Source organism: Dryobates pubescens, chromosome 18 (genome assembly GCF_014839835.1).
Source record: "Dryobates pubescens isolate bDryPub1 chromosome 18, bDryPub1.pri, whole genome shotgun sequence".
Lineage (NCBI taxonomy): Eukaryota > Metazoa > Chordata > Aves > Piciformes > Picidae > Dryobates > Dryobates pubescens.
The window spans coordinates 19,582,062-19,594,510 of record NC_071629.1 but is presented as its reverse complement, the minus strand read 5'-3'; the positions used below and the strand labels follow the sequence as shown (position 1 = coordinate 19,594,510).

Here is a 12,449-nt window from a genome sequence, read left to right as displayed (position 1 = left end):
CCGCGGCGGTCGGGGCCTGTCACAAGTCTGTGGTAACTCCACCGTGGGATAGTGAGCTCCGAAACTTGTACAGCTCTAGCCAGGTGGCGATGCGTTTCGTGTCGTTTGTTTCTGCAAGCCTCCAGTTTGTTTGTTTATTCTTTTTTTTTTTCTCTTGCCTTTTCCGTGTTTCAGTCACTGATTGAGCTCTTCGTGAACAGACTGGACTCGGTTGAATCGGTTCTGCCGTACGAGTATGATGCGTAAGTACATGGCAGCAGGCTCCCAGAAGCGTTTGGAAATCCTCTTTGCTGTTTTCAGTGCAGTGATGCAACTCCTGATAACAGTGCAAGTCTTGCTCGGGAGCAGCAGCTTGGGTGTAGAGGTGGAAGAGTAGACCCAGTGCTCATTGGCAGCAATGAAGTACAAGGGGGTGGAAGGAATGGAGGCCACACCTGCGCCTCCTGACCTTCTTCTGTTTTTGTTTAAAACAAGACTGCTGGATTTCTGATGGGTGCATTTTTTCAGGCTGAGTACTCCATTGAGTGTTGACTTTTTGATATGTTTGAAAGTTCTTTCTGCTAGGCAAATCTAGGAGGTCAGGAGCTTTGTGTTCCTCGTTCCTGGCAACTAAAATAGATTGGAAGAAGAGTCATTGTTAGTTTTCCTTTTAGCACCGAGCTGTGTAGTTGGTTCTTGGTTGTTGTGTGTGTGTTTTTGTTTTGATTATCTGTGAAAACTATTACCTGCTTTTGCAGATAATTGCTACAAAGCAACCATACACAGTATGATTTGCAGTCTTGCTGTTGGGCACAGAGAAAAGAGACTGCAGGTAGAACATGTCTTATCCTGTGCAGCAAACCAAGAGACCAGGTTGGAAAGCCCTCAGTGTCTTTACATTCAATTATATAGAAGTCAATGAATTTAGAACCACTTACCAAGAGCAGGTGCTCTTTCACTAAAGATAAGTGAGTTTTAATATTTTTTAACATAATTTTTCTCAGTTAATTTACTACTAACCATTTTTAAATAGAAATGAAATAGAGAATGATTACATTCTCTTGCCCCTATTCAGCTGTTTCCAGCTCTGTGTTGTTGAAAAGAATTAGTGAATGGCATTTGGCAGTGTGGCACGTTAATATTAAAAGCACTTCCCTTCTTTGGAGCCTGTTTCATGTTAGAGTCTATTTGTAAAGACTCCTTTAAGAAGCAAATGTAGTTGTTTTTCTGTAACATTGTCAAGAGAAATGGACACTCTGTAGCATAATCTCTTTTTTTCCTAAGAGACATTGTTGCTTTTTTCCTTATTGACACTGTTGCTTGTTTCCATTGCCATTTGAAAAAGATGCTTGAGGTAATCACCATTCTTTTTGTTAGGGTTTTCTTCAGCTGTGGTTATTTTGCTTGAAACTGACATCAAAATGGTGTTGTTTCTATACTGTGTTTACAAAAGCACTCGAGTTTTTACTCATGGTAGCTGGCCAAAGGAAATGTGAAAGCTGCCACATTATAGACATAAGAAATTGTCTTAGGCTGGTACTTACAGTTATGTGTCAATTAAAAATCAGAACTGATCTTTTCCACATTTTTTTTCCCCAGTTTTGACTTCTGTCAAGATACTGAAGAGAAAAGGCCATCAGAAAATCTTGGACAAGTGCTGTTTGGGGAGAGAATAGCATCATCTCCGTATAAGGTTATTTTGTCCTTTGAAGTTGACCCAGTTTCAATTTGATAGCCGTTAGCCTGGTGGCTGTAATCTATAGACATAGTTGGAAATGTGATAACTGTGTAATTTATTTCTTTTAAATATAAGCTTTATAGTGTTTATGTAATAAAACCAAAATCCTTTTAGGGTACCAAAGGTATCTTTAGTGTGGCTGATGAAAGTTAGGAAGCTGAGCCAGTAATCAGTCGTCTTGCCTGCTCCTCTGTGATAGAGATGTCCAGAAACTCTTAAGCAGTTCTTTAACATCTGAGTGTGAGTAGAGTCAGATTGATTGTTAGGAACAAGATCTGCCCCATGAGTGTGGTGGAGCACTGGAACAGGTTGCCTAGGGAGATGGTGGTGGCCCCATCCCTGGAGATATTCAAGGTCAAGCTCTACAAGGCTCTGAGCAACCTGGTCTAGTGGGGGAAGTCCCCACTCACTGCAGTGGGGCTGGACTGGATGACCTTTGAAGGTCCTTTCCAACCCAAACTGTTCTAGGATTCCATCTGAAATTAATATTTTTTTGTAATATTTGAGGTTGTAAACTGGCATTTAAGGAACTGTTTCATATCTTGGTTGGTACTGTTAGGCAACTTCTAGAGGGGTGGAAGGGGAAATAAGGTTGGGGCTCACTTCCAGCTCTTCCCTGTTTGCACATGCCTAACATCTGTGGCCTAAATGCAAATTTGGCATTGTTGATGCATCTCACTTGAAGTCTTTGGTAAAATAAATGTATGAGAGTACTTTATTAGATTAGGTATGTAATATTTTTCTGCCCCATGCCCTCCTTCAGCAATGAACAAATGCAGCATCTCTGAAAAGCCGTATAATCAACTTGGGAAAACTTAATAGCAGTAAAGATCAAATGCTGGCTCTTAATGCTTAAAAGCTCTCTACTGTTCAAGGGCAGTATCCAGACTGGGATTTGCTGGTGAAACTGAAAAGTGGGCTATGTTTTTGTGTGAAGAGTTGCTAGCTAATCCAAATCCCTGTGAGAAAAAGAGGCAGCAGAGTTTCTAAGTCTACTGCTGCTTAGTCTTTAGGGACCTGGGGCTGTTAAGGAGGTGATGCCTTCTCCCTTGTGTAAAGTGCTCCTAGAAATGTCTTTGCCTCTCTGAGCTAATGTAATTTTAAGTCTTATTACTGCTGGCTGCAAGACGCTTTTAAATCTGTAATGTGATGGTTCATTTGGGCTGGATACCCCCTGAATAGATGAAGTATTACAACAATTACTTGTTTGAATGGTTGCATGCTGCAGTAATTAAAAAATGCTGTTACTGGTTAGCACTTCAGCCTTGGTGCTGTTTGAAAAGAGGTGCTGTTGGACTGAAAATTCCCTTTGTTAGCTCACTAGCAGGTAAATCCTAACTGGCTTAGAATACAAGTTGGCTAGACACATGTGGGCACGTGTTAGGTTGTGTCTGCACTTGAAGCTTAGCTCTTGTGCAAGTTGTTGCATTTTTGGCAGCTTTACCTAATAACTTAGTCATCGTGGGGAAACATGGCTAAAATTAACATGAAATGTTCCAAAGGGGTGTAGTTAAAAGGTTTGGTTTAGCAGATGATGAAATTACCCCAACTGGTAAAATGAAAAATCAATACCTTTTTGTACTGATTTTTTGCAATTTTAGCCCTGATGCTTTATCTGAAGGTAGCTTGGTTTTTTTTTTCACCTGGGCTATTGAGATTTTTGAGTGATGTGAATGGGTATTGCTGGTGCTGGATATTCTTAATCTTGGCAGTTAGATTTAAGCTGTTGGCTGAGAAATTCTGGCTTTGGAAACTTTTATAGCAAGGAAGTGAGGTAGCTCAAGAGAATCAACTTTACCTGGAGAGGTGGGGGGGTTAAAAAAACCAAAAGACCCTAAATGGCTGAAATGTTTCTTTTGGAAGCAAAACTAAAATGACTCTTTCTGTGTTCTTTTTTTCCACCAGTTCACTTTTAAAAAGCAAGAAACATGCAAGAAGGTTTGTACGAGATCCTATGACCCAGCGAACAGTGCTGATAAAAGCAAACTGGCTTTCTTAAAGAAAGGGATGCAGCTGAATTATCAGCATCACTGGTAAGCTGAGACATGCCCTTGATGTTGTTAGGGGCTGGGGTTTTTTTAACATTATCTATGTTCCAAGTGGTTGCTTTCTTCTTTCTGTGTGATAGTTGTCCTCTGCTCTGTGTATTGTGGGCACTGCTGAATCCTCTGTGCATCAGATGAACGTTAAATGTCAGTGTGAAATAAGAGGCATCCTTTTCTGAGGACGTGTTCTTTGATTTCTGTCCAGGATTATTGATAACATGCCTGTAACCTGGTGCTATGATGTGGAAGATGGACAAAAATACTGTAACCCAGGATTTCCAATAGGATGCTTTGTTACTCCAGATGGCAGAGTTAAAGATGCTTGTGTGATAAATGTAAGTGCTGGAACTCTTTTTTTGGTCAGCATAGCAGATGTAATTTCATTACCACTGTTCTTTGCTGAGAAGGAGCAGATACCTCTGTAAACATGGTTAATGCTCAGAATATTGGTATTGATCAAGAGCAATGCTGCTGCATGCAGTATCTCACTGGTAGGATTGTCAACACAAAAATGTTCATGTCGCTCTCTTGGCCGACACAGATAAAGCTCCAGAACAGCTATGTTGTCCAAAAGCCTTGAAAATGGATTTTTTTTGTTCTGAAATTTCATGTGTATCCATGTACCTGTTCATTCTTTGTGTCCTATCTGCATGCAAGACCTTCTGTCAGTTCAGATTGAAGCTTTCTAGCAAAGACCTGGAAATGAGTCCTGTGTTCTAGTTGCGAAAGTTATGTCTAGCACAGTTTACAAGTTAAATGTGTCAGGGTTTTTCCCAGATGGCTGGAAGATGGCAAACACAGCTGTGACAGAGAAAGAATGATACTGACAACGGTTTGAAATGTGTCAGTCGTCCTGGGAGTTCCACAGTGAACTAGTACAGTGATGGAGCTTTCTTTTTCCTAGAGTGAGGCATCACACTCCTCTAAGGAGAGAGCTCTCTGCTATGACTGCTCGGCCACATAGCTCACTGCTTGCATGCAGTGCAGTTCTCATGCTTCTGGAGGTGATGCTTTATCATGCTCCTTCAGTTTACTCTGTCTACAGTCACTTTCCAGCTTGGTTGCACCCTAGACTATTGGAAATGGTCTGTGAACAGCCTGTTCCAGTTACATGCTCAACTTTCATTACTTTGGATGTGAAGTTGGTTTTATGTTACATTGATTCTGGCGTGTCTTGTGTTGGAAGTTATCTGGTACACACTAAACTATTGTAACTGCATTCAGTGGTTTGGGTGAAGAGGTTGGGTTTTCTTCCAGGGAGGCTTTCATGCATAGACATCCATGATTGAGTTTCCTAGCAAGAGCTTAGGGAGCTTGTGCTGTGCAACTCGTGAGTGCTAGCTGTGGTGTGGGTGCTCTGCCTGTGGAGCTTGTCTGATACTCAGTGTATTTTAGTCCTTGAATTCTGGTGCATGGCATAGCTCTAGAGGGATGATTGTTATGTGGGCAAAGAGGAATGTGGCACCATGGATATGACTCTAATCTCTGGGCTGAGTTGGGGAATGTCATCCTGTTAGCAATCTACCCAAATACCTGTTCTAGCAGACATAATTATCTCTCTAAAAATGAGGGTAGGAAAGGGGTTGTCACCATGCAGTGACATAGCCACAGTTCATCCTCCTGTTTGCAGCTGATGAGCTGCATTGTCACCTCAACTGCTACTTTGGAAATGAAGGAAACAGGTACCCAAAGATGGGATTATAATATGACAAAGGTGTGATTGTAGTCTTCTCCTGATGGGCTTCTTGATCAAAGTCAAAGAAGAGAAATTCAGTGCAAGACACCTTCAGATCTTGCTGGGAGTGGGTAAGGGATGGAAGTTTTATGGCAGTTGGAAAATAGTAGACAATAAATAAAGGATTTTTTTTTTTTTTTTACTTGGAAACTCAACTAGCAATCTCATTGTGGTCCCCTAATTCATATTAAAGGTTTTAAAACAATGACAGTGTTGAAGGAGAAAAGAAAATCCAAGTCAGTTGGGATCATGTGAGCTTTATATAGTGTTTTGCAATTCCAAATCCTGAAAGGTTAGGGATGACAAGGCACATAAGGTGAGTAGTTGTTTTTGTTGTGGTGTGGGTTTTTATAAGCAAAACCTGGTTTGTAAGCTTTGTAACTGGCTTCTCTACAAGGAGGGCTGGTGTGGGGTGGAAGAAATGGTGACTAAATTACTTCTACCTTGAATAAATGCTTCCTGGAACTTTTCTTTGGCAGCTTTTTGTGGCCAACAGAAGAATGGTGTCAAATACATTTCAATTTTCCTAGGAAGACAGATGTGATGCTTTATTATGTGGGTTTATGGTTCTGTAATACAATTTAATATGTAGAAAAAGGCATAAATATTTTATGCAGGTATGTTTAATGAAGGTTGAAGTATTTGCCCTTCTTTCTTGCTCCTTCACTACACCATAGTCTCACTTAAAAGTTCTTGACTGCTGCGCCCTCTCCTGTTGGAGAAGTTTCTTAATCTCTTGATGATATTTTGCAGTCAGAGTTTAACAAGAAGAATACTTTCTACCTCTTCAACCACGTTGACATAACAATCATGTACCACAGTGGGAAGGATGAAAACTGGCCTGGTGCAAGACTGGTAATGGCAAGACTGAGACCTCAAAGGTAATTGTGCATTAAAGAAGCAAGTTCTGGTATTAGAGAGTCCTAACAGTACTGCAAACTTAGAAAAGTTACTTGGTGTCAGTAAGTTCTGAGGATCTGATTGTTCTGTATTCTGGTAAAGCTTTTGGCTTAGTAGTTCATCAGGTATATCTGAACATGGAGGAATACTACTTTACCTTGAGGCTGCTGGAGCACTGGAGCAGGCTGCCCAGAGAGGTTGTGGAGTCTCCTTCTCTGGAGATATTCCAAACCTGTCTGGCCATGAGCCTAGGCAACCTGATCTAGGTGATCTTGCTTTAGCAGAGGGTTTGGGCTAGATACCTCCAAAGGTCCCTTCCAACCCCTGCTATTCTGTGCTTCATGGTTGGAACTGTATTTACAAAGAGCAGTTCTACAACTGTTAATGTCATTTAACTTTGCTTTTAAAACATTCCCCAAAGTCTCTCCTGGTAGAAAAGCTACTTATGCAGACTTAGTACCTGACACAAACAATAAAAGCTTTCTCATGTTTTTATTGATCACATCTGGGTGCACATTACTTTCTTCTAAATATTTGAAGACACTGAGAAACATACTTTTGCTGGGTGGCAGTTTCCCATGTCCTCTAACCATTGCTGCGCTGCCTCCCAAATCTACTTTGGATGTACAGCATTTGTTACAGGTGTCCTCTGTTGCTTTGGATGCTGAGGTGTAGGTTGAACATCAAGTTAATATTGCTATTCAGAACAGCAGAAACAATGGATAATTTCCCTAAGAAGATGAATTTATTTTCTAAAGCATTAGCTTCTTTGTTTCTGTGTTGACCAGAAAGGAGCTGCAACAGAAACAGACCTAAGTGATCACTTTGTCAGTTTGTTCATGCACAGTTCAAACTTACCTATATTTGAAAACTGCAGTCCACTTAGAAAATTTCCAAGTAGGTTGCTTTTTATAGCTAAACTCTACAGAGATCAAGTATGTTCTTAAATTATGCTACCACAGTCTCTCAAGTCACACAGGCACGTGGTAGATGACTTGGGTTTTTTTTTCTGTTGCAATGGCATAGTGTGTTTCCAGTGAATTACACTTGCTATGCAAGTTCATTCCTTCCATTTACATCTGCTCTGAGATGGTGGCAATAAGGTTTTTACCAACCTCCTTTATTTTTTTTCATGTGAGAGTTTGTCCTTTAGTGGTGCAGGCCACAAGAGGGCACAGTTAGGTTGCACATAACCTCAATTTTGTCTTGGGGCTTTGCTTCAACCTTGAAGCTCTCTTGATGGGGGAGGACTAGTGGTTGGAACACTACAGGCCTTTCATGAAAGCTTTTATTATCTTATGGTTTGATTTGGGTTTTTTTTCATACAACAACACACAAGGTGGAATTGTTTATCAAAATTGTGTAAATCTTGCCCAAGAGGGGGTGAGTGAGAAGCTGTTTTTCCAGTGTCAGAGGAGGTTCACAGGAGGTGGATTCAAGCAAATCTTAAGGGTTCTTTGTGCTTTTATAGCTGCAGTGTTGCTTAAAGTACTGCAGAGAAGGGTTTGCGTTTTTGAACTTCAGAATGTAAAATACTGGTCTGAGTTGTTCTGTGCTTTCAGAGGACGTGAGACTGACAAGGGGTGAAATTAGACCATTTGTATAGAAGTGGAAAATAGAAGGGTTCCCACTGTCATTTCTGTTGCCCCAGTGTAAAAGAAATAATAGTAGTAGTAATAATAATTTTAAAAGTCACTCCCAAGTCCCCCAAAATAAAATAAACACTCTTTTCCCTGTGAAACTTGAGGGAGGGTGAGAACCTCTGAGAGATTGCTAAGAAGTTCTCTGCCTGCCTTACTGAGAAGCACACTGTGAGGTGAAGTCCCTCACCAGTAAGGCAGTCTGTTGTGACAAGGAGGTATATTGGCAGAAAAGAGATATTGTGTGTTAAAAAATACTGTCTTACCAGGTCAAAATCTCCAGACTTCACAGCTTGGATAATCAAAGAGAATTTTAGCTTAGGACCAGGACTTCACTCTGATCATGGCAGAAAAGTGAGCAGGGTAATGACCTTTGGAAGTGTGCAGTCTTCTCGTCTCCCACAGGCTTAGCCAACAACTTTGCCTATAATGCTCTCAACTGCCTAGAAATGTGAACAGATACTAACTGAATGCAGGATGGTGTCCAAAATCCAAATCCCTAGGATACTTTCTGGGGAGTGTTTTCTTTTGCTACAAGTGAGAACTCGTATTCAGTTCTGGCATGGCTTCAAGGCACTTAGAGAAGTTTTTGAATAATGATACCTCATTCTATACATGGTTTTATTTTTCTGATATCTTTAGCTACAAACACAAGTCTTACTAAAAACATATTTTAAGACCTCTGACCTCTGTTGGCAGAAGAACAAACAGCAGGAAAAAAAAAAAAAAGAAAGGGCAGATTTTCAAAGAAGTTGGTACAAAGTGATTCATAGAACACAGGTTGGAAAGGACCTCGAGGTTCATCTAGTCCAGCATTAAGTGATATCTACAGCTCTCCTGGTTTGGTGGCTTTTGGGTTTGTTTTGGCCTTTTGTGGGTTGTTTTGTTTCTTAATAAAACTTGTTTTAACTGCTTTAGAAAAGAGTTAGTGAAAATTCATCCTGTAGAACAGTTTTATTTAGTTTTATTTAGCAGCTTTATTTAACTGTTTTATTGTGGGTTCCTCCCCCCCCCCCTTCTTAGCTACAAACATACAGATGAGAACAACTTAAGCTGTGAAGGTCCACCTATGGAGATTCCTGGAGAATTCACCAATAAGCTGAATTTGATCTACACCTATTCTGTGACATTCGAAGTAAGTAATGAATCTGTTGCATGAATGGGTCACTTCTCAGAAGAATGAAATCACAACTAGTGGATGATTTGCTAATAGCCATGAACTGGGTTAAAGAAGTATAAATTCCATAAGGATGGTCTTGTTGAAGTGGTTTTCCCCAAACCTGTTCCTACTTCATTACAGAATCACAGAAATAACAGTGCTGTAGTTTAAGTGACACTTGGCATGAATAAGCAAAGACCTTTTGTTGCATTGGTTTATTACTACTGGAAAGGTAATAGACTGAACAGCTGTGAGAGTTGTCGTCCTTGAGGTATGCTTTGTTTTTAGAGTTCAGTCTGGGTACTGAGTCTCAGATGGAAGAAATGTTTATAATCTATTTGGAGATGCTTTTGTGTTAAACAATGGCTTCAGCATGTTGTACAGTTGTGGTTTTGTAGTGAAATTGCAGGTTTTGTCTCACTTTGCATTGCTTTTATTCACTAGCTGCTTTCTGAGTGGGTGTCCATTTATCTTTCAGAGTTAATACTCTAATGTTTGCTGATTCTCTAATGCTTTATTCAGCGTGTTACTACTTAAACAGGAGGAAATGAGGGTCTTTACCCCAGTATGGACAGGGAGCCTTGTATGGGAGTGAGAATGACTTGATGCAAGCTAACTTCAGACCCTTGTACCTTGGTTTCACTCTGTTCCAAAAGCATCATTGTTTTCCTGATGTAAGACCCCAGTCTCACAGTCTTGAGACCACCAGTTGTATAGGCATTTGAGCAGCTGTCATATGGTAAGAGTTTTCACTCTACCAAATTGAAGTTGATTTGAACCAATGACCTTGAGGTGCAAGGCTCTGTATCCTGTTCCTTTTCCCTTGAGACACCCAGTCCTCCTTAGACTCTCTTAATAGACAGGAGGCTCATTCATGTAGTAAAATTAACATTGTGTTTGAATCCTGATGATGAATTGCAGCTCAGGATTGCAGCTTTGAGTGGTTATTCATGTGACCTGCTGGGTGCTGGGACTCCAAACTCCTCTCCTGCTCTGTACTGCAGAACAAGGGAGCAGCTGCCCTGTGGGGTTGGGATGCTTCCAGCAGGTGGTGCTCAGTGTATCTCAATGGCCAGGCACTGCAAAGCTGCTTCATTTGAAGTAATGCCTAGTGTGCTTTCAGCAGTAGTTTCAAAATGACATAAAAGAAGAGTATTTATCAGTGAAAAGTCTTTTTAAACAGGAGAACTTGAGTTTCAGTCAAGCCTGAATGCAGAAATCAGTCAAGTGGGTAACTGGCTTATGGTCCTCTCTAACATGGCAGCAGACTTCTGGTGAGAAAACTGTCATGTCTGATTCAATTCATTGAAAGCCTTGTTCAGTATCATCCTTCATCCTGGATGAAGTTGCAGTGCACTCTCAGCAAGTGTGCTGATAACCCAAAACTGGGAGGAGTGGCTGGCATCCAGTCAGGTTGTGCTCCCTTTCAGGGAGACCTGGACAGGCTAAAGAGCTGGGCAGAGGTGAACTTCATGGAGTTCAAGAAGGGCAAGTGTAAGGTTCTGCACCTAGGGAGGAATAACCCCCTGTAGCAGTACAGGTGAGGGGTGACCTGCTGGAAAGCAGCTCTGTGGAGAAGGAGCTGGGAGTGCTGGTGGACAAGAAGTTCACCATGAGCCAGCAACGTGCCTTGGGGCCAAGTGGACCAGTGGCATTCTGGGGTGCTACAAGAAGAGTGTGGCCAGAAGCTTGAGGGAGGGTCTCCTTCCCCTCTGCTCTGGTAAGGACACATCTGGAGTCTTGTGTCCAGTTCTGGACTCCCTAGCTCAAAAGACAGAGGGGGCTATTGGAAAGAGTCTAATGGAGGGCCATGAAGATGCTGAGGGTGTTGGGGCATCTGTCTTAGTAGTAGAGGCTGAGATGTGGGGCTGTTTAGCCTGGAGAAGAGCAGCCTGAGAGGGAATCTTATCAATGCTGATCAGTAGCTAAAGGGTGGAGGTCAGGAGGAGGTGAGGCTGGGCTGTTCAGTGATGCCCAGTCATAGGACAAAAGACAATGTACACCACCTAGAACACAGGAGGCTTCACTTGTATGTAAGGAAAAACCTTTTGACTTCAAGGGTGTTGGAGCCCTGGAACAGGCTACCCAAAGAGGCTGTAGAGTCCTCTGGAGACACTCAAAATGTGGCCTGGATGCTTTCCTGTGTGACCTGTTCTGGGTGACCCTGCTTTTGCACAGGGGTTGGACTTGATGATCTTCAGAGATGCCTTCCAACCCCTACCACTCTTTGATTCTGATAGGAGCAAGGTATTTGGCTCTGTGTACATGATCCTGCCTCTAATGTTTAGTACACAAGTGTACAAAAATGCAAACATGTGAGCAGTTTGTTACTTTAGTAGCAAACTTTAGAACACCCTTCTGAAACTGCCCCAGCTAGCTATGAACTGCTGCAACTACTGATTGGACTGATAAAGAGCAATTTCAGCCTCCTTGTGTAGGTGCAGTCCTTCATTGTTCTGTGCTCTTCTTCCAGAATGTGAGTCAGAACTTACAAAGTCTAAGCTGGAGACTAACTTGTCACCTGGTGATTAAATGAAGTTCAGCAGAACTTTGTGCCAGTCCTATGAGGACTATAAGCCCTATGAGGAGAGGCTGAGGAAGCTGGGATTGCTTAGCCTGGAGAAGAGGCTCATGGGGGACCTTATTGCTGTCTACAGCTACCTGAATGGAGGGTGTAGCCAGGTGGGGTTGGTCTCTTCTCCCAGGCAAGCAGCACCAGAACAAGAGGACACAGTCTCAAGCTGTGCTGGGGAGGTTTAGGGTGGATGTTAGGAAGAAATTCTTCACAGAAACAGAGATTGGCCATTGGAATGTGCTGCCCAGGGAAGTGGTGGAGTCCCCATCACTGGAGGTGTTTAAGAGGAGACTGGATGGGGTGCTTGGTGCCATGGTTTAGTTGATTAGATGGTGTTGGATAATAGGTTGGCTTGATCTCAAAGGTCTCTTCCAACCTGGTTTATTCTATCCTATAACAAGTCAGGTGATAGAATTTGCTAGCAGGACAGCAGGAGTGCCATCCTATGAGATGAGCGGTAGAGGACAAGGCTTGGGGGTGAGAAACAAGTGATGATTTTCTAGCTCTTGCATGAAGTGTTTAGAGGAAGAGAAGCAGGAGAATGGAAGCATCTTTGAAGGTGGAAGTTTCTGACTTAGTTCTTAAAAGCTTCACAGGGGTATGTGGAAATGAAAGTTATCTGCAAAGAATCAGAGTGGAAAACAGTCTGTATCAGCCAGCATTATGGAAGGGGAGGTG

The 12,449-nt window shown here is 41.9% G+C and overlaps 1 protein-coding gene across 1 annotated transcript in view; it reads left to right on the top strand.

Moving 5' to 3' along the window:
* Positions 1-12,449, top strand: part of LOC104303618 (transmembrane 9 superfamily member 2) — a 39,156-nt gene that overhangs the window by 532 nt on the left and 26,175 nt on the right. The window contains exons 2-7 of the mRNA XM_009904273.2: positions 175-242; positions 1,579-1,672; positions 3,623-3,750; positions 3,968-4,097; positions 6,251-6,378; positions 9,061-9,172. Of these exons, the coding sequence (XP_009902575.1) occupies positions 175-242; positions 1,579-1,672; positions 3,623-3,750; positions 3,968-4,097; positions 6,251-6,378; positions 9,061-9,172 (660 nt within the window). The remainder of the gene's footprint in view (positions 1-174; positions 243-1,578; positions 1,673-3,622; positions 3,751-3,967; positions 4,098-6,250; positions 6,379-9,060; positions 9,173-12,449) is intronic.